Source organism: Carassius carassius, chromosome 24, assembly GCF_963082965.1.
Source record: "Carassius carassius chromosome 24, fCarCar2.1, whole genome shotgun sequence".
Taxonomy (NCBI): Eukaryota; Metazoa; Chordata; class Actinopteri; order Cypriniformes; family Cyprinidae; genus Carassius; species Carassius carassius.
The window spans coordinates 28,895,828-28,917,434 of record NC_081778.1 but is presented as its reverse complement, the minus strand read 5'-3'; the positions used below and the strand labels follow the sequence as shown (position 1 = coordinate 28,917,434).

The window sequence follows — 21,607 nt, the reverse complement described above, 5'->3', positions numbered from 1 at the left end:
AACCTTTAATTGTAGTGAAATTTGTTCTAGAGTAACCTCACCAGACAGTCTGGTTCACTTTTAAACCACAGTTAAGAACTGTCAATTAGATAGAAAGAGACCTTCCCAATATGTAAAGTTTTGTTTTGACGTGCCATTTTGGGGCAAGTTCAATCTGAAATTGATTAAATAACAATAAAGGAACTGGCACAGAACAAAATGGTGCAGCAACCCCTGCTAACACACAAACTGTTACGAAAACAGTTGAAAAATGTGTGCAGACTTTGTAATCAGAAGTCCATCCAAATATTAAATGTACTGATTATTTCATACAAACTGAGAAAACAAAACAATTTTCTTCAAGTTCTCCCTGTAACAATTTTTTTAATATTTTTTTTTCTATGCTTTGCTTATGTTAGCCCACTTTTTGTCCTTTAATTAATTTAGTTTGTTTTGTCACTTGTTATTTATTTATATCTTAATCATCACTTTATATTAAAGGCAAGAATTTAAAATTAGCGATGTCAAGCAATTCATCCAAAATAAAAGTTTTTTTTATTTTTATTTTTTACAAAATATATGTGTGTACTGTGTATATTTATTCTGTATATATAAATACACAAACATATATGTATATATTTTAAATATATTTACATCTGTGTGTGTGTATATATATTTTTTTCAAATATAAATTGTATATAAATATGAATATTTTATATATAAACAAAAAACATTTCTTAAATATATACATGCATGTGTGTGTATTTAGATGTACATAATAAATATACACAGTACACATAAATATATTATCTAAAAATATATGCTGATTAATCACTTGACAGCACTACTTAAAATAAGTAACTATTCAGTTTTGCTTAAGAATATTTAAATATCTAGAAATGTTTATGTCAAAAGCTTGAATTTAAAAACCTGGAAAACTTTGTCAAATCTAGCAATTAAGTGTTCTTAACTTTTAAACACAACTGTGCAAACATGTTGCATACGTGGATGGTTTGTTGGCGAGCTGCTTAAGACTACTTGTATTACCAGCCTAGTCCCTAAAACACTATCACCTAATACACTAATAAGGGAGTACAAAACACTTGGTATATTAAAACACAAATTTGATATATCAAAGTGTTCATTTACAGCTTTAAAACAAGCAGAGATGAAAAAAAAGATGAAAAAAGAAAGAAAAGTGTAGAGTACAATAGTTAATTTGGTCATTAGTCATAACCTTACAGAGGTAAAGTTGTATAATTATAGTGGTTGATTCAAATATCATCCTACAACATCTGCTTAGCTGTTAATCTTTCTATCTCTCCTCCTTGTTTAAGCAGAATGAATAAAGACATGGAAGTTCTTGAATTCTTCAAAGAAGTACAGCTCGTCAGAGAAGCTGCTGGAGAAGCCTAGATCTTTGCATGAGGTCTTGATTGTGTGAACCACGCAGACAGGGATTGTCTCAAAAAGCTGTTCAGCCAACGGCGTCATTTTGACATTCTTCTGCTCTGAAATCAGGCTCTGTATCCGGGCTTTATCGACAGGTTCAGGCAAGGCGCTGTAGGAGACCACAACGTTTAGCTTGTCATCTGGCGATGGCACCAGAAAGCGGCTCTTTCCCGTCAAACCGTGGAAGTCTTTCTTTTTGGTTAACAGGCCGGTGGGGGAATTAAAGACACGGACTGACCAGCGAACCCAGTCATACTTCTTTTTCAGGTGCTCTACCAGCAAGTCGGCCAGTTGCTGGTTGCTTTTGTCGCTTTGGTCTCTCACTATGCGTTTGGCGTCCAGCTCGGCCTGCGTCGGAAAGCTGTTGATGCAGTCTTCAATCACGACGTTCATTTTATCCTGCACCACTTTCATCCTCTCGCTCCAGTCTTGAAGCAGCTTTTCCTCATCGTCATCGCCTTTCAATGCTGAGTGTCCCAGTAAGGCGATCAAACCGACGCAGAACAACTTTTTGAGGGTAGAGCAAAACTCCTCCACCACTCTGCGGCTCTTCTTCTCATAATTCAGTGTGATTTCCAGCACAGACTCTCCTGAGAAGTTATCGCCGGTTACGGCGTTATAAAGTGTGTGCAGGTTTTTATCACCCCCTGTCCTGTTGAAGTGCTCCAGGAATGTTTTCTTTCTGACCTCTCTGAATTTAGGTTTGGCATTCAGGACGTCCATGAATTTGCGGAATTGGTTGGTCAGGTTCTCCTCTACGGAGAAGTAGGTGGCATCCACGCCGCTCTTCTTGATCTCCTGGTTTATCTGCTGGACTTCTTCAGAAACGACTTCTAGGCGATCTCGCACTTTCTGGAACTGCTCCTTCGTGTACTCGGCCTCTTTGCTTTCCACGTTATCCAGCGCCAGCTTCATGAACGGAGCTGCGATGGAGAACACGGGGAACAGATCTCCAGCGATGCTGGCCACCACTTCTGCGCCCTGCTCAAACACCTCCATGACGGTCTCGACAACATCCTTCTTCTGTGAAACAAGTTTCTGCAGCTGCTCAGCCATCTTTCAGTTTCAACAGCTAAAATTTCTCTGTTTAAAATTAGATCATTACATAATAAATGACATAAGAAATAATACTTGAAACACCATTATTGTAATTTCAGCATGTTAAAGTTGTATTAAATTCAAAGGAATTGTTCACCCAAAAATTGCTGAAAATGTACTCACCCTAAGGCCAGATAATATGTAGATGAGTTTAATTCTTCATCAGAACAGAATCAGTTCTCAGAATCAGTTCTGATAAAGAAACAAACTCGTTTACATCTTTAAAGGCCTAAGGGTTAGTACTGTAAATTTCCAACTATTTTTTTTCCCGGTGAACTATTCCTTTAAGGCTCTGATTTACAGAGGCTACTAATTTGCTTGTGCAATCTAACAAATTGTATATGGCTTCAAGGCTATATTGCAGGTGATTTACTATGAAATATCCAGAACCACACCCATATTTAAAGGAGGCTTTTACATGATCCCAAATGTTAGCCAGTAAGTGCATTTCAACTATTTTTATTTTGTAAAAACAGGCAAAACATGCTATTTTCTTAACTGAAAGTCTAAGACTGCTTTAGTAAGTGAGGCCTTTGTCTTCTGAGAGTGGTATAATAAACTTACATGTGTAAGTACTCGTTTCCTCTCAACCTTTGAGTGGTCAGTGTGAGTCAAGGTGGGCAAGCTGTAAAAAGATAGGGGAAATTAGAAATATGTTTTACAACCATAAAAACAGCAACAATACACACCAGGTGTATGCACACATGTGTTCCTGTAGCTCAATTGGTAGAGCATTGCGCAATCAAGCGCAAGGTTGGGGGTTCGATTCCCCGGGAACACATGATAGGTAAAAATTGATAGCCTGAATGCACTGTAAGTCGCTTTGGATAAAAGCGTCTGCTAAATGCATAAATTTAATTTAATTTTAATTTACATGCTAACAGATGCTTGCTCTCACAACCACACCTAAACATTCATGAAAGAAATGGGCCAGATGCATTAATTAAATTCAAACATGAACTAAAAGATTTGTCAAATGATGTTTAAACACTTAGTCATACACTATGCAATACATATTAATAAAAATGACAGTTGTTTCAGTTGGAAACAGTTCAAATGTATTTCCCCTTTTCCAAATGTTAAAGGGATAGCTCACCCAAAAATGAAAATTCTGTCATTAATTACTCACCCTCATGTCATTCCACACCCATCTTCAGAACACAAATTACAATATTTTTGATGGAGTCTGACAGCTCTCTGACCTGCCCATAGACAGCAAGAGTCCTTACACGATCAACGTCCAGAAACGTAGAAGGAAGATCGGTAAAATAATCCATGTGACATCAGGGGTTCAACCATAACATTATGAAGCTACGAGAATACTTTTTGTGCGCAAAAGAAAAAAGACTATTCAACAATTTGTGACATGGAGGAGATGAACTGTTGAATAAAGTCTTTTTTTTTCTTTTGCACACAAAAAGTATTCTCGTAGCTTCATAATATTACGGTTGAACTCCTGATGTCACATGGATTATTTTACAAATGTCCCTTTACAAAAGACCCTTGCTGTCTAGGGTCAGGGAGCTGTCAGAATGCATCAAAAATATCTTAATTTGTGTTCCAAAGATGAACGGAGGTCTTATGGGTTTGGAATGACATGAGGGTGAGTAATTAATGACATTTTTGGGTGAACTAACCCTGATGCAACAGAGTACAGTCCAAAACTTCCTAATAGATCATATGCACTAGCAGTCCAAAGTTTGGACATACTTGACTGAGTAATTTTTTTTGTGATCTAAAGGTTTGTGCTTAAATCTAAATAGTTTCTATATACAAATTGTTTTTCAAAACAAAAGAAAATATAAATTTTAATGCCCATCACATTATTTGGAGTAGGTGTATGCAAACTTTTGACTGGTAGCATAATATTAAACAAACAACATAAGATCATATTCTCTTACATAAGATGTATGAATGTTTAAAATATACAATACGGTTCTGGCTGGCGCAAATGAGGTGTGGAAATGATTAGGCTAGTTCAACTAGCTGAACGAGAACCTTTTATTACCAAAGCACGTCAGTAACGATGGAAACAATACAAGGAAAACAGCTTCTCTCCAGACATCGCTTTCACTGGGCAGCAGCTACAAAATTCCAGCGTTACAAGATGTAATCTCACTAATTTCGCAGTGTTCACCACTCAACCAAAATAGACCTGTATGCACATTTGACATGCTGACCATTTTAAAGATGATTTGGTGTGAATCATACAAAATACACTAAACGGGCCCCTTAGCTAAAAGCCTCAACTGAATTCATAACACACATATTAAAAAAGTCAGATCTCCTATATGGATTACAATCCAACATTGTAATCCAACATTTCAATAATAACATATGATTAAATTATGTGGTTGCAATTTTAGATGCCTAGTTAAAGTAGCTGAAATTATGTACAAGTACATGTCTGTTTATGAGACAAAATATCCAAAGATTTCTGATAAAACTGGGATAAATCCATGATCTCAGATCTGAAATGTAACTACATTAAAGACGCTGTCTCGAATACTTGATACTGATTGGTCAATCGCAGCCGGGCCATCAAATATTTTGTTATTTCTGATTGTTTTTTGTTAAGCAGTAGTGGAACAATATACAACCATAATGTCAGTTGGTAATTTTCGTAAAATACACGGCTTCAGAGAGACACGAGACCCCTGTCGCGGTTTATTTTGCGATAAAGAGCGACTGACTCTACTGTACCTGCACCCCCGCTGACGCACAGGCATGTTAACCACTGCTCGGTTTCCATATAGATTAAAATGTCCACCGACACTTAAGAAAAAAGGGAAGCGAATAAATGTTCATTCAGATAGGATTTACTTCACTTATCAGGCTGGAAAAGTTCATACAATGCCTGTTGACATAAACACTTCCTGGTTTAGACTGCAGCCCACATATAAGAGTCAAATACACATTCAGAGTTCTTCAGAACGATAACAAATGCGATTAAATTACAGAGAAGTTCATTTTTCGTGGAAAAATCGATCGGTTATGCATCTCACTCGTGTTTAAAACTCCTCGACGTCGCGAGCTGGAGAAAATGTCACAGGCGGACTGCAGACAGTGAAGAGAAACGCCCCAAAAAAACTTTTCATGAGCAAAAACGGAAACTTAAAGCGCCCAGGCGTTTAGACTAGAGAACACATTAGTTCTGTTATGAACCAAAACTCACCTTCCAATCGATCACAAATGGCTGTGAATAAAATAACGCAAAAGTTAACAATGATCTTTCTCGCTCAGCGTCTGATCATGCGCTGCTGCTGCTTCTCTAAAGCGCGTGGCACACCCTTCAACTACACTCTGAAGGAATTTCAAGTATTTTCCTTTATCCATTACAAAAATTTCCATTTAACAATAGTTTCCAACAAAATATGAAGTATGGTTTGCGTGTCTGGTGTAATATAAAAAAAAATAAGTATAAAAAATACAATGTAGGCTACCATGGTTTACACTAAATTACCATAGTACATCTTTTGTTAGCTACTATTGTAAGAAAATGACTGAATTGTCATTAACCCATTAGAATTTACCACAGTGACCATAGTTTTCACGAAAATACCATATTGCAGTTCAAGAATTTGCGTGTTGACCTTTTATTATTTGTAATATGGTTACCATAGTAAGTTTTGTAAGGGAAAATCATTTGAAAAATCAATATTCATTCTCTGAATCTCTTATACATTACTTTTAAAATATGAACCTTATATTAACCTTGAAAAAAAAAAAAAAAAACCTGTGACAGATTGGCATTCAGTAAGTTTAATTAAAAAAAGCAAAATGTTTGTATGCAGGGATAGGCAGTATTTCAAATACATTTTAAACCCATTTGGATAGCTTTTGATAATTTGAAACAAATTTCTAGATAATAGTTGTTTTATTTGTGATTACATACCATCATAAACAAGAAACGGACATGATTCTTGGATTACAGAGTAGCCTATAGTTAACGGAATGCTCACTATATAATTTTTCCAGTAAATCTACGTCCTACGTAAATCTAAAGTTTAAATGAAATGCTGTTTGATTGTAAACACCATGGCTAACAATGAAACCCTATCGTTAAAGTTTTTCCACTCAACAGCTCTTTCAAATGAATTTGAAACTACAATCATACAGCTTCTGTCTGAAATGTCCACATTTATGTTTGGTCACACATACATTTATTTATCTTTATGGTCCTTTTATGCACTGACATGTGAAAATAAAGTGAACCAGCATTAATATTCTTTCTTTGTAGGTCCGCAGTAACAATTCAGTCAAAGTTTGCTTTTTAATGCTTGACTATTTAATATAAGCAGATTATCTAAACCATTAGTAAATACATAAAAGACTGATTCCCAATTAAAATTTTCACATGTTTATTCAGAATGAATGCACAGGTATGCCCTTTTGTGCCTCCCAAAGTAGAAACATTCTGGCTGGAAGTTGTTTTTCTCTTCTATTTTCTTATAGCAGCTAATTGCATGGACCACAGTGTTGGGAAGCATCTTCCACAGCGTCTGAGCCACAGACTGCATGTTCCCCTTCAACTTTTGCATCTCTATTTGATCTACAATCTGGCTCTTGTTAATTGGTTTGGGGTCTTCACTGAAAGACACAACGATTCTGATGTTGTTTGGGGTCAGAAGATCAAAAAAGTTGCCACCTCCTCCACTTCCATGGTACTTTTTGCCAGCGAGCCAATTCCAGAAGAATATGCCACTGTGGTTGAAGACCCGAACTGACCAGGAAACCCAATAATATTTCTTTGCAAGGATATCCAGTATAAATCCTGTGAACTCTGGGTCAACCTTGGCTTGTTGCTCCAGAAGTTGATGCTCCACATCTGTTTTGGCCTGCAGAGGGAAATTCTCAATGCAGTCATCCACCGCTGCTTTCATGCGTGTCTCTACGTCTTCCATGCGATCCTGCCATTTCTTCACCATGGCCTCGCCTACCGCTCCCTCTTTCAGGGCGGCGTGACCCATGACTGCTATAATTCCCATGACAAATATCTTCTTCAGTCTGGCACAGAACTCCTCCACTGGCTTCCTGCTCCTTTGCTCTGTGGTCACCACCGTGTCCAACATGGCATCTCCAGAGATATTCTCTCCAGTTACAGCATTGTACAAGGAATCAATGTTCAGATCACCACCAGTGTTCTCATACTGGGTTATAAACTTATCTTTCTTCTTCTCCTTGAACTTGGGCTTAGCATTGACAAAGTCTTGAAACTTCTCATACTGACTGATTATCTTCGCCTCGCGGTCAAAGTTCTGCTTATTCATGGTAGTCCGCTGCATCTCCAAAGCAATTTGGTCGATTTCATCTTGAATACCTTCAAGTTTCTGGTTAATCTTTTCAAACTGCTCAGCGAGAAACTTGGCCTCTTTGCCTTCTGGGTTTCCGAGGAGTTCGGCAGAGGCCAAAAACACGGCCTCCAGGATGGGATGGAAATGTCCCACAGTGGCTGCTAATACCTCGCAGCCTTGCCCCATGATTTCCACTCCTTTCTCGATCTTGTCCTTGTTCTCCAAAACCCATTCTTCTACCCGATTCATTGTGGTTCAAAGCAGAGAGGCCGTCTTATCCTTCTTACCCTTGTCTGTAACAGATCAAGGCATATATATCATAAAGTGGAAGCCACAACATAAAAATCAATACTAAAATCAATGCAGACATTTCTAGGGGTCATGTTTGTTTGCTCAGGATGGGACCTTAACAGTAACCTGAGATGAATTGGACAGCTAGACCAAAGAGGCAGAAATACCAGAGTGTTTGTACTTTTATACATGTTTTCCATGGGCTCGAGCCATTAAAAAAAAAAAAAAAAAATTAAAACTTGCTCGGGCATGTCCTGTTCCACCTTAAACCCCACGAGCTATGTCTCAGATAATTATACAACAATAAAGGCATATCAGTGAGATGAGGTGTCTACTATAAGAATTAAAGTCAGTCATGCTAAAGATTTTTTTTTTGTGCTTCGGGCACACTTTATTGTTAGTATTATGAGCACACAGTCGTCATGAATTGGAGAGCTGTTCGCTCCCCTTCTTTGGGAATAAATCAGCATTTAAACCCCAGATTTATAGCAAAGCAGATGTTTTCAGGAGGGGTTGCTGGGAGAATATATTTGACGGCTTTAACTGTTCAGCATTTCAGGACATTTCTGGGCACTTCGATTACCCAAGGGAGATGATATCACACTCGTATCTAATTTCCCAGGGCTCAGTATACAGGAAAGAAAGGCACACCCAGATCTGAGAAAATCTAGAGCCAATACACTTGTCCTGCGATGAAACCATATTGTATACCATATGACTCAGATTTTTACATACAAAATAAACACAAATAAAAATACAAGACTAATGCATCTTTTAAAGGAGCATTCTGATCTCAGTGGAATTAGGAGCAAAACAATACTTACTGAGGAATACAGTGATCCTTATTGTTTCAAGTCCTCCTTTGTTAGACTAATTAAGATGGCGTTGAAATTAAAACTCCAGGATGTTTCCGATTTGAGAAAGAAAATTAATTCATAAGAAAATAAAATAAGTTGAAAAGAAATTCAGTCTAATAATTTGTATCAAAAACAATGTGTTCTACTCTGTGGAAAAAAGAAAAGGAACCAACTAACTGATTCTAAAAAAGAGGAACTGTTCAAATTCAAAGCCACATCCCTTATTTCTATCCAAATGCTTCCTCGAGCTTCATGGCAGTCAGTATACTGACTTAAGCACAACATCCAGTATTATATGGACATAATATGGCAGGATGTTGTGCTTAAGTCAATATTGACTGGCATCAACATTACAATGATTCCCACAAAGTGTCTTCTCCAACTGTTCATGACAAAAAGCGTAGATCATAGGCCAGCTATTTTTATTTTTGTGACTTTTTATTGAATGCTCTAAGTTTTTGAAGTTGTGCCAATAAAATAACAAAAGATGGAAAAATAGAAAGCAAAGGATGATAAATGGAAATGGACAAAGGCAAAACATAAAAAATAAAAATGAAAGACTCACCGTTAGTCTGATGAAATGTTCAGAGGTATTCTCCAGTGTTCCAACGAAGTCCAACTAAAAGCACCAGTCTCTCATGGTCCACATATATATATAGACTCTCTCCTGCGGCACTCCCCCTTCAGATTAACTCCATCCCCTGCTAGCATTCCTCTGAGCCCACAAGAAGAGATGAGGGACAGGCACACAGACAGATAACATCCTGTAAACATGCCTTCTATGAGAACATTCAGCATGTATTGGTATAGTGCCAGAAATGCTTAGAAGCGTCTTTCCATTTTAAACATTCTGCATGCTCCGCCCTTCTACACGGGTTGTCATGGGTACAGACACTCTATGTGAGACTATGGTAAACTGAATAAATTACATTTTAAAGTAAAGTGAAATAGAAAACATGATCAATGTTCAATGATCAAATAAATACAGCCTTGGCGAGCATAACAGATTATTACACACTTTTTCACTGCAGTTTGAATGTTGAAAGTGTGCTTCCATAAATAAAAATCATCAATCATAATGACATAAAAATAACAATGATGTACCAGAATTGTGTGTGTCAAAGATAAGCAATTTGCATATAATATCACACTCTGAATGCCCAAACTGAAGTGGACACCATGCATCAGAGGGATACATTATTATTATTATTATTATTATTATTATTATTTAATTTTGCAAATAAATAAGCTGTAGTCTTCAAATTGTTCTTCTTTTAAGAAACTTTGGCAAGCAATATGCCAATCTAAAATTTGTGGGAAAACAGCCTTTGGGGGCCAAAGGCTTTTAGACTACTTCTGTCACACTGTTTACATGCCAAAGAAAGACTCTACTGTTTGCGGTATTGCAGGCGAACAAACCCAGAGCCTTTGTGCTGAAGCGGTCGCTGGGACACACTGGCATGCATTGACTCGTCTGTAGAAGAACAGGGGGCTGTTGTGGATTACAGAGGGCCTGGCTTTAGCATTTCAAATCTTCATGTCACTTTTAAATCTTGCGCTATGTAAATCAGTTTTGCTCATAAACAATGATGTGCACCATAATGCAGGGTGTGATCGCTGTTGCACATGCATGAGAAACAGTAAAAAGGCCCTAGAGTGTGTTGTGTCAGGTTAAGATTCATACTTTACAAAAAATATCTAGTAGAAGCATAATCAAATGACTAATGGACATAATTCCTAACTTTAAGATTTAAACTTCTCTTCCCATATTGTACAGGCATGAATTGACAGCTTATTGACACGAGTGCTATTACTTTTCATCTAGCATTGACTTTGAAACCATCCAGAATACTATAGCAACACTGTAGAATTAAAGAAAATGTAAGCATATAGTTTGATTTGATTAATGGTCCCTTTGACTAAAGCACATCAGTCGACCACACACTTTTAGGCAAAGATGATCTGAAATATTAAAGCAATAAATGACTTAAAACAGCGTCCATATCTTGTACCGTATTAAGTGCGTCTTCTCAATAGCCGTTTGAACTGAATTGAAATTATTTAGCATTAGTCATGATGTAAATTTATAAAAAAGAGGATTAAATGTTTACTTTGGCCTGAACAACAACAACAAATCTGTCAGATTGACAGTTTTGCAAGGTGTGAAAGGAAAAGGCAGCATAGTTCACTGCATGAATTTATCATCAATAATATTTATTATGAGCACTGAAACAAAGTAAAAGGAAAATGTGAGATGTGATTTATGCACCACACAAGTTTGTTGCTTACTCTTAGGGGTTTTGAAAAACAGATATGAGCAAAAGTAATAGTGTTACTTGCTTCAGCAGCCGCTTTTTATACCACATGATGTATGTAAAATCTCATCCTCATCTTAAATATAACTGTGAGTATAGTGAAGTGCTTATTTATGCAGCCACAAGATGCCAATTCGGTTCAGATAGATTTCTTATTTACATGAAGCAAATCTGATATTGTATAAAAAGTTTTTTTTTTTCTGCAAGTAAACAAGTATTAGCATGTCTAAGAGTAAATTGTGGGGATTGTTTTATGTGTGAATTGGCAGCAGGCCATGTTGAACAACTGTTAAGTTATTCATACAGGTTTGTCTTCTTAACTGAAACTAAAAAAAGATCATTCAAGTGGGTCTTCCAAAAATCATCAAGATGTAATCATGTGGTTTGTCTTGGCTAAACTGAAGTGCATTCTGAAGGTTTCATTGGAAAAGATTCAATGCATGCTTCATTGTACATTTGCCAATGTCTGTCATGTAAGACAAACAGGACAAACAAGATGTACTGAATCTACAAAAGAAGAAATATCCAATGCAAATGAGCTGCTCAATATTATTTTTAGCGGTATAAGTTAATGACAGACCTGAATATCTCTGCTTCCTCTGGTCTGAAAAAAAAATGCTGGGCTTCATATGAATATATGAATTCATATGAATATATGAATATATATATATATATATATATATATATATATATATATATATATATATATATATATATATATATATATATATATATATATATATATATATATATATATATATATATATATATATATATATATATATATATATATAGAAAGTGGGTTTACAAAATAAATTAATTGCTTTGCAGCCTGAAATGAAGACAGACAGTTTTTGTTTTATCCAGATGAATGTCCTTGCATGGCTTAGTCAGAGCTCAGACTTAAACCCCATTGAAAATCTGTGGAATGACTTGAAGACTGCAATCCACAAATGATTTTATCGAACTTCAAATTTAACTTGAAAACTTGAGCAGTTCTGCAAAAAAGAATGGGTAAATATTGCAAAGTGTTGATTTGCAAAGTTGGTAGAGACAGATCCCAACAGACTACAGTCTGTAATTAAAGCAAAAGGCGGTTCAGCAAAATACTGTCACAAAGGTATGATCCTTTTTCCAACTCAGTAATTCTGTTTTTATTTATTTATTTTTTCTGACATGTTGGTGTTTTATCTTTCACTTGGTTGTTATCATTATAAATACAGCTGGATAACACAAAAACTGTGTCAATCTTTATTTCAGGCTGCAAAGCAACAAAATGTGATTATTTTAAAGGGGGTGATTATTTTCTATACCCACTGTATATATTGATGGTGAGTTTGTTTAGCAGTGTTTTGGCTGACTTAAAGTATGTCTGTACTGATTTCAGTCATATTTCCTAAAGTATCTCTCCCTCTGTCCTTTAGAAACCTCAACCTTATGCAAATGGGAAATGTGATTACAGCCCAGACAGCGATGAAAAGAGAAGGTCACCGCTTTGCAGTTCTTCATTAATGTGTGGCTGTTTTGTCTTGTGAAGGGCATTGGAGTTAATTTATGATCATATGTTATTTAACCTTAGTTTGTCATCTCATTTTGGTTGTCCTCATGCTCAGAAATGTGGATGATTCATTGTTGTGACCATTTGCACAGAAATCGTTATGTGAATCCAATGTTATTGCCTGAAGGACATTTATTGTCATTCATTTTGTTTGGGTTTTATCAGAGTACAGTGTCACTTTGGTGATTATGTGATGCTCCACCCAGAACTCAGAGATAAAATGTATTGGCATGAACGTTAGACTTTCAGCACTGCAACAGACAGATATAAAACTATAGGAAGGCTGTGTGTTACAGATGACCCTTGTGGTTTTGTCATGAAAGAACCTATAAAAAGCTGATTGTTAATTGCCTGCTGATTAAATATTACTTAATATTTAAGTGTCAGGTCTAAAATTCTCCCACCCTGTTAATCTTGTGGAGGGAAAAAAATGTCACTCAGAAATTGCTGAATTTCACCAACAAAGAAAATACAGACATTGAATTAAACACAAATTTTGTAGAAAAACTGAAACAGTACAATAAAAAAAATTAAAAAAGTGTTTACAGTCTATATAAATCTTTTATCCCTAATATTAAATCTTCAACAAAAAGATGAAGAGCATCCGGGATCTGGAAGTCAGTGAAATGACTTGAATAAACCATTCCCAGTCCAGAGATGAAGTTCAGTGGAATCCACCCCAGATCTGTCCTCTCTTCCCACCTGACCCTGTTTGTTTAACCAGTTCCTGTCAGACGAGTTTTCACTGTGTACTTTAGCCAAAAGGGTCGTTCCATTCTAATTTCACATACTGTATGTTTTTGGTAGTTTAAAAGACGGATATATAAGTGCACAATGTTGTTTCAGGAATATTTTGTATGAGACATCTATATATATTGTGAAATTTAGTCCAGTACACCCCTTACACGAACTGAAAAATGAAACATTTTGTCAAATCCATGAGGAAACATCTGTCTTTAGTCATGTTTAACAAAGCAAGATCAACACACCATTTACAACTTCAATACACCAGCCATCTTTGTGAACAGATTTTCTATTGAATGAACTCGCATCCCAAAATAAATAACCACAGAGAGCACAGAGAGATTAATCACATCTCATGACATGATGCCTAATATTTTTCCCTTTTTTTCAGTGCAGTTTGAAGACAGACTGTGCTTTTTTTCTAATACTGATACTAATATTGTTTTTTTTAAGTGTCCAATAACAAATGTAATAATTATATATATATATATGTGTGTGTGTGTGTGTGTGTGTGTGTGTGTGTGTGTGTGTGTGTATGTGTGTGTGTGTAAAATGCAACCACAAAAAGGGAATTTTTCCCCCTCCTAAAAATTATTTTTTATGCAACAGTCAAACATACTCATATGATTACATACATTTGGAAATAGTAAAAATTTAATCATTTGAACATGATTGGCTGTTGCATAAAAATGTATTAAAAGTAAAAAACAAAACCTTTTTTGAATATATATTACTTATGTTATATATAACTTATGTGCACAATAAGTTTTTTTTTTAAATTTACTGTTAATTAAGTTTGATTTGTGTAATGCTGTATTTGGGTGTTTTTCCTGTAGAGACCCACTACATGGCATCAATCTGTAGACATGATTTTAATGGAAAAGTGTGAATATCAGTAAAAAAAAAATGGATAAAAAATGGTCTCTATCTACAGTGCAGTTCATTCAAATAGATTGTCACACTTTTCTCAAACCTTGTTTTTATTAATATTGTTATTATTATTATTACTGGCATGAAAGTGACACTCTGTCATGGAAGAGAAGCAGTTGGTTCCTGTCAAAGTTAGAAGTGTTGTGGGAATGAATCAGGCAGAAGGGAGGGAGGTTTATTGACAGTCAGATATACTGCAGTGCTGAGGAGACACAGAGCGGAGGAGTTGAGCTTATCTCACCACCAGAGAGAAAACACTGAGACAGAGAGAGATTCCAGAGTCCTCAGAGACAGACGAAGGAGAAGGAATTCTGTGAAGAAAACTATATACTCAAGGGTTTGATAAACACAGTCAGACACATCAGAAGGATGAAACCTGTGCAAAGGCTGAGGATGAGCTGGTGTGTGTCACAGTACAAATGTTTTAATGCTTTTTTATCAGATCAGGCCAATTAAAGGCAGGAGGCCAGTCGATGGTCCACTCTAATGTCATTAGCTCAGGCTGTGATTGGCAGATGCAACCAGAGTGAGGTATCATGGGATTAATTCACCATCTTTGGTAATACTATGATGTAGGGCTTTATAAATCACTTATTGGTTTATTAAATATTGATATTGAATTTCCTGGAGTAGGTTGGACTCATTATATAACAAAAAAATCCACTGTAGTTTGCAGCAAACTGTATGATAAAGTATGTATATTAACTGGTATAACAGTTTTTTTTTTTAGTTGTCATTAGCGCTGAGTTAGCTGATAGCTAGTAAACGTTATCATTTAGTTCCAATGTGGTTTTGGCGCCATCTGCCAGCAGAATGTGCACAACAACAGACAATGTTTCTTTTTATTTAGTGAAGAAATACGGTATTTCTACTGTATTGTCAATATGTCATACCAAAATACATATGTTTTAAATTAGTAAAACTAAAAACCTTTATCAGAGATGGAAGCAAGTCACATGGATCAATAGCTCCAAACATTGTTTTTGTTTTCATGTTATTTGCAGCGCTATATGGGATGAGAATTCTTCATAAATTGAGCACCCCCCCCCCCCCCACCACCACCACCACCACCACCAATTTATTTTCTGTATGGAAAAATATATCGGGAAGAATACTTCTGGAACAGATGTCAGAAAAATAAACATTTAATTATAAATGCTATTTCGGTCTTTATGTGAAGACACTAATGGCTGATATGCTTTAAAAAGTATATATTTTTTTGTAGCAGCAGCATAAAATATGATCACAAACTAGCCCTATACCTAGGCCCTATACTGGGTGTAAAATGATGGATTGTTCGCTCTATCTGCACTTCAGTGATCTTAATGAGTGGATCTGAAGAGCTGATCACAGCACTCTGGAGCTCGTCGTCTGTATATTAACAGTGAAAGGTTACTCACCCTCTATTTCTGCAGCCCCTGGCCAGAAACTGCTGACTTATGTACAAAAGCAGTAATTTAATTAGACGTGGCTTTGAGTGCTATATGTGTCCACTTCAGAGAATTAATAGCAATGAATGTCAACAATCGCTTGTAAGTCATGTTAATGTGAAACACGCCATACCAGACAGAAAACTGAAATTAGATTTATTATTGCCTGTAATCTTGAAAAAAGCTTAAAACGGTTTCTTGGGAATGTATAAATTCAACTTTGAACTGACATGAATTTTTAAAGGGTATATGTTAGTCTAACATCATGTGCTCTCGGCTGTGCAAGACATGCATTAGTTTCCTGAGACGTCTTGCTGTGGGCTTTTTTATGGCTGATGAGGAACAGATACTGTCAGCTCATGTTATTCTCATGCAGGCTAAATGGGGAAGCACATTTGTTTGCCAGTACTGTCCAGTCATATTGCTTCAGTTTTTATTACTACAAAGCATTTGTATTGACAGCATTTAACATGTTTGCTGTCTTCTGCATTTAAAGGGAATGTTTTCAGATAGACATTCAGTTATAACATTATGATGCAAGCATGCCCAGTAATAAAGCAAAAATAGTCAACCTATCCTCTGCAGTGAATAGGCGCCGTCAGAATGAGAGTCCAAACAGCTGATAAAAACATCACAATAATCAACAATGTAAAAGTGCTAGTTGCAAAATGTTAGATAAATATAATAATAGTAATTATTTGTTTGTCTAAATCTACTCTGAATGCACACACACATTCATGTATTTATGTTTCTCCCAGTAGTGACATTCCTCAGGAAAACACGACAGAGTAAAGCTGTCCTTGTGTCTACTGATGGCATGAACCAGAAACCCAGCTAACTGCTTCTCCAGAAGCTCCACAACAGCTTTGGCGTCTCTCTTCCTCGCAGGACCTTCTATCGTCTGTTTTACGCTCTCGTTGGGCACAGGCTGAGGGTTGCTGCTGAACGAGATCACCAGGTTGGTGTCATTTCCTTGAGATACTTCAAAATAATTCTGTCCGGCCACACACTGAAAGTTTTGTCCAGCTCTCAAGTTGCTAATTTTGCCCAAGTTACTAATGGCTCTGATGGACCAGCTCACCCAGTCGTACTTCTTCACCAGGAAGTCCAGCAGTTCCTGGGCCGTTTCCTGAAGGTTCCCATCTTCTTTCTCCTTCACAAGCCTCTTGATGTCCAGTTCAGCTTGCTCTGGAAACAAATCCACACATTTCTCTATCGTTTCCTTCATTTTGGTCTCAATTTCTTGGATCTTCGTGCTCCACTCTTGAATCTTCTCCTGCTCTGATTCCTCACCCTGAGTAAGGAAACAATATCCCAGCAGAGCGATGATTCCCAAACAGAGCAGCTCCTTCAGCCTGACGCAGAAGTCTTCCAGGACCCTTCTGTTTCTGGCCTCGTATTGTTCCACAACATCCAGGTTGTGGAGGTTTTTCTCTCCACCTGTTAAGAAAAAATGATCTAAGAACAACCGTTTTTTGACCGATTTATACTCAGGTTTAGCCTCCAGAATGTCTATGTATTTTCTAAACTGGTTCCGCAAATTTTCCTCCACAGAGAAGAACTGAGAATCCAAACGTCTCCTTCTGATCTCAGAGTCAATGTCCTGTAACTGACATGAGAGGACATCCAATTTGCTCCTCACAACTAGAAACTGAACTTTGACATACGTTACCTCCTTGCTTTCTTTGTTGTCCAAGACCAGCCTCAAAACTGGAGCAGAAGCTTCAAAAAGAGGACACAGCTCCCCAACAGCGCTGGCCAGCACCTCGGCTCCTCTCTCAAACATCTCCATTACTGCTTCAATGGCCTCCTTCTTCTGGGCTACAACCCGCTCTAGTGGACAAGAGATTTCTTTAAAAGCACAACCACAACACACACACAGAACAATAGTAATTTGATTTATGATAAACCTAAGGTACATTTTTAAATAATGAATGTAGTTTGCATTAAATTATATTTAATCAAGTTTTAAACATATTTTAAGTAAATGGTGATGTGATGCAATATATTTTCTCTTAATTTCTTATATTAGAACAACCCACTCGTTTTCATAACTGATCTGCATTATGCATCTGTCTATATTCTATAGTAGCTATTTCAGATGTGCATCACCACTTTGCCAGTTATTTTACATTTTTAAAAACATAATGACATATTCAAAGGACAGACATAAAAGGTTTAACATTTGAATCTAACCTCATGCACAATAAGAATAAATAACTATAGAGCTGAAATAATGATAGATGACTTTAAAATAATGTTGTTCAGTAAAACACATAATCAAACATTTAGGCTACATTTGTGAATCCAGAATTCTGGACACACCTTGCTAAAGCTCTAATGCAGTCTGCCTCACATGAATGTGTCCTAATTATGCGCATCCTTGATTGACATCACATTATCATCCATAGCAAAAAAATAAATAATATATATATATATATATATGCTGGAATGACCTCCAAGTTTCCAAATGATTCCCACAGTTTCAGGTTCGACTTCAAAGCAAAATGTCGTGACCATTTGCACACTGTGGAAAAGATTAGCGTGTATGTGTAGAGAGAGAGAGAGAGAGAGAGAGAGAGAGAGAGAGAGAGAGAGAGAGAGAGAGAGAGAGAGAGAGAGAGAGAGTTACGCGCACTGATAGGTTTGAGAAGCTGTTGGTAACTGTCGGATCAATGTTTCATATTTGATTGCGGTTTATTTTTATAGATGTTTACCGATGGATCTGTGATGTGCGACTCAGTGATCTTTTTTTTTTTTTTTTTTTACACGACACTGTTTAATTGCAGTTTATTTTGCATCGTGCGCAACATCTCACGCGCCACTGGATTAACATGAACGTGCGCATTTGGGATTTTCGCATCTCACTATCCCAAAGCAGGTATTTCTGTCACACACTGTATAGGCTACTAGTTAAAATAATATTATTATATTATTCTATAGTATTACATTTGTTATAATCGTCTACATTTGTGTCTAATAAATGTGCGTAAATAATGGTTAGCTAAAGTGTTACATACTGTAGATACCACGTTTGAGATTAAACATTTTTAATAAAAATATTATGATATTTATTGTTAATATTTATTAAAGTTGAATTAATGAATGAATGATTGTAGGCACATCATTCACATATTAGACTGGGGCTAATTGTCACAGTTTTTCACCCAGAGATAATTTTATTAGGATATAGGGTTGTTTTTTAAAAAATATTGTTTTTAGGAGAAGTACTTAATGTTAATAAAATGTTGTCCGGGGGAATAAAATAGTTTACGGGGTAAGTTGTCACAATATGATTATGCGGTTTATTGATGCTGATTTGATTTTGCTTATATATAAAATGACTAATAATTTTATTAAAAGGAGAGAAGCACAATTCATTACATTATTTTCAACAACAAAAATGGCTGTATAAAATAAAACTGTAAAAAGCAGCAAAATACAAGACATTGTTTATGTGAGTATACAAAAGCAAATGAAAAAGATATGATACAAAAATGATAAAGATATGATACAAATGATAAAGATATGATACAAATCCGAGACATAAAGAGAGTATCAATGTAACAACTTGCCCCAAAGTGAAAACTGACCTTGAGAACAGCCATTTCAGTATAGCTTCGTTATATAACTGAATGTTTTTCAGTGTGGCTTTGATGTTTGGTAGCTTGTTTACCCAATAAAACTTTATGATAATATTGTAATTAAAATTTTGAGTATAAATGTCCCAATTTTAGAGCTTAGTGAAAACATAGACAACCACTTCTAGATAAAAGCATGTATACAGTTGTTGATGCTTTTTTAACTCAATATTATAAGACTTATATCATTATATAAATCCTTTATGACAACTTGCTTTGCTCTCTAGTATTTAGAAGAAGAACAATGATGTTGAATTTAATTTATTAATGGTGTTTCCACACCTTGGCACATTGTCCTAGAATGGTTATTACTATTATTACTTCATTTATTTTTGTTCATTCATTCATTTTTCATTCTTACAGTCATGTGTATCCAGGACTCTCTGGCCAGTTATGGTTCAGGATTTGGCTGAAGAGTTATCTGACAGATAGTCATAATGGGTAAAGTGAAATCTGAATTTCTTAACATATTTCTTTCCCCTTCATAATAATAAAAAAAAGAAGCTGGTACTATTATTAGCTCGATCACAATGTATTTGTTTTTGGAGTGTCTATAAATCTTGTATATTTGATCTGGACATCGTGTCAGGATGAGAAGTTGCACACACTAAAAAAACTTCACAGATATGGCTTCATCAGTTATGCATATAAAACCATAAGAATTTCATTTTATATATATATATATATATATATATATATATATATATATATATATATATAACTTTTGTTTCAAAACTACACGTATTTGCAGGAGTACAGTAGGAGTGGGTTAACACGTTGTTTGCAAGGTAGCTGTTACAGTGTTTTGAGTGAGACAGACAACTAGATGGACAGCAGTTGCTAGGGCAATGACAGATAAAATAGATAAAAGAGATGTTGGCTAAGAAAAGAGGGTTAAAATCACTCATAACTGTTTAACACTTCTGATATCTTTTTGGCTACATCTTTCATTTTCTCTTCCCACTCGATGTGCAGAGCTTCCTCATCATCCCCAACGATGGCAGCGTAACTCATCAGAGCAATGAGGCCGATGCAGAACAAGTATGTGAGTCGAGTGCATAGGTTTTCCATGACACGCTGGTCGCCTTGTGAATGTTTCATGTAGACCTCTAGGATGGGCTGGCTGAAGATCTTTGATTCACCCATAACACCGCCGTATAGCGTGTACAGGTTCTGGTCACACTGATTGATCACAAAGCTCATTTGAAATTCTTTCTTGCGCTGTTCATGTGCTGCTGATACCTCCACAGTGTCCATGAATTTGGAGAACTGATTACGAATGTTTTCTTCTACACGACTGTACAGGCCATCCACAGTCTCTTTCCTGATCTGAAGCAATACATTCTGGTTCTGCTGTGAGATTTCGTCCAGGGCTCGAATCACGCTGCCAAACTCACGTTTGAGTTTCTGGATGTCTTCATCGTCCACATGGTGCAGCACCACCCGGATGAGAGAACCAGCCACACCGAAGATGGGATTGACCACCGCTGCTGCAGATGAGATGGTGGCCACACATTCCAGAACCTTCACTAGACCCCTCTTCAGCTTCTCTTGGTCTTCTAAGATCTCATTTTCAGCCATTGTGTCTGGAGGAAGAGCCCTTCCCAGTGATGTTTACCTGAAGAAGAAACTGACAATACAAAGGCACACAATATTATCACTTAAAATACTGTAATTTATATATATATATATATATACATTTATTTTATGATTTTGTTTTAGGCTGTTGGCATCTTTGTGCAGCATACAGTAGGTTGTGTTTCATTCCCAAATGAACCAAACAGTTAAATAAAGACAGTCACTTGTTTCATTGCTAAATAAGCATTTTGAACAAATCGGTTAAATAAGGGATAGCAAACTCAAATCCTGGAGGGCCGGAGTACGGCAGAGTTAAGATTTAACCCTAATTAAATCCAACCTGATTCAACTAATCAAGTCCCCAACTACATGGTAAGTACTACAACTACAACTACAGGGTCGGATCAAAACCCTGCAGGAATTGAGTTTGACACCCCTGA

General features: G+C 36.3%; 4 protein-coding genes across 7 annotated transcripts; all 4 read right to left on the bottom strand.

Annotated features, from left to right (window-relative positions):
• Nucleotides 1–1,086: 1,086 nt before the first annotated feature.
• Nucleotides 1,087–5,844, bottom strand: LOC132103394 (protein rapunzel-like). 3 transcript variants are annotated; one of them, XM_059508473.1, is made up of 4 exons: nucleotides 5,705–5,843; nucleotides 3,094–3,154; nucleotides 2,653–2,721; nucleotides 1,087–2,514 (listed from the first exon to the last, which is right to left on the bottom strand). In XM_059508473.1, exon 4 carries the CDS (start codon nucleotides 2,485–2,487, stop codon nucleotides 1,312–1,314), a length of 1,176 nt encoding a protein of 391 aa, XP_059364456.1. In that variant the 5' UTR covers nucleotides 2,488–2,514; nucleotides 2,653–2,721; nucleotides 3,094–3,154; nucleotides 5,705–5,843; the 3' UTR covers nucleotides 1,087–1,311. The 3 variants fall into 3 exon arrangements, with proteins under 3 accessions (XP_059364456.1, XP_059364457.1, XP_059364455.1); XM_059508474.1 differs by lacking the exon at nucleotides 2,653–2,721 and having other exon boundaries at nucleotides 1,087–2,503; nucleotides 5,705–5,844; XM_059508472.1 differs by lacking the exon at nucleotides 2,653–2,721 and having other exon boundaries at nucleotides 5,705–5,842.
• A 431-nt stretch (nucleotides 5,845–6,275) lies between these two features.
• Nucleotides 6,276–9,649, bottom strand: LOC132103393 (uncharacterized). 2 transcript variants are annotated; one of them, XM_059508469.1, is made up of 2 exons: nucleotides 9,537–9,649; nucleotides 6,276–8,116 (listed from the first exon to the last, which is right to left on the bottom strand). In XM_059508469.1, the coding sequence occupies exon 2, from the start codon at nucleotides 8,070–8,072 to the stop codon at nucleotides 6,891–6,893; it is 1,182 nt and encodes a 393-aa protein (XP_059364452.1). In that variant the 5' UTR covers nucleotides 8,073–8,116; nucleotides 9,537–9,649; the 3' UTR covers nucleotides 6,276–6,890. The 2 variants fall into 2 exon arrangements, with proteins under 2 accessions (XP_059364452.1, XP_059364453.1); XM_059508470.1 differs by lacking the exon at nucleotides 9,537–9,649 and adding an exon at nucleotides 8,939–9,066.
• A 6,947-nt stretch (nucleotides 9,650–16,596) lies between these two features.
• On the bottom strand, nucleotides 16,597–17,993 carry LOC132103728 (uncharacterized). The gene has a single exon (XM_059508822.1). It carries the CDS (start codon nucleotides 17,867–17,869, stop codon nucleotides 16,661–16,663), a length of 1,209 nt encoding a protein of 402 aa, XP_059364805.1. The 5' UTR covers nucleotides 17,870–17,993; the 3' UTR covers nucleotides 16,597–16,660.
• A 2,317-nt stretch (nucleotides 17,994–20,310) lies between these two features.
• On the bottom strand, nucleotides 20,311–21,215 carry LOC132103727 (protein rapunzel-like). The gene has a single exon (XM_059508821.1). The coding sequence runs from the start codon at nucleotides 21,168–21,170 to the stop codon at nucleotides 20,490–20,492; it is 681 nt and encodes a 226-aa protein (XP_059364804.1). The 5' UTR covers nucleotides 21,171–21,215; the 3' UTR covers nucleotides 20,311–20,489.
• Nucleotides 21,216–21,607: the final 392 nt, after the last annotated feature.

Coding starts and splice junctions, on each gene's coding strand:
- LOC132103393 (XM_059508469.1), bottom strand. CDS start 8,072: ATGAATCGGGTAGAAGAATGGGTTTTGGAGAACAAGGACAAGATCGAG.
- LOC132103727 (XM_059508821.1), bottom strand. CDS start 21,170: ATGGCTGAAAATGAGATCTTAGAAGACCAAGAGAAGCTGAAGAGGGGT.
- LOC132103728 (XM_059508822.1), bottom strand. CDS start 17,869: ATGTACCTTAGGTTTATCATAAATCAAATTACTATTGTTCTGTGTGTG.
- LOC132103394 (XM_059508474.1), bottom strand. CDS start 2,487: ATGGCTGAGCAGCTGCAGAAACTTGTTTCACAGAAGAAGGATGTTGTC.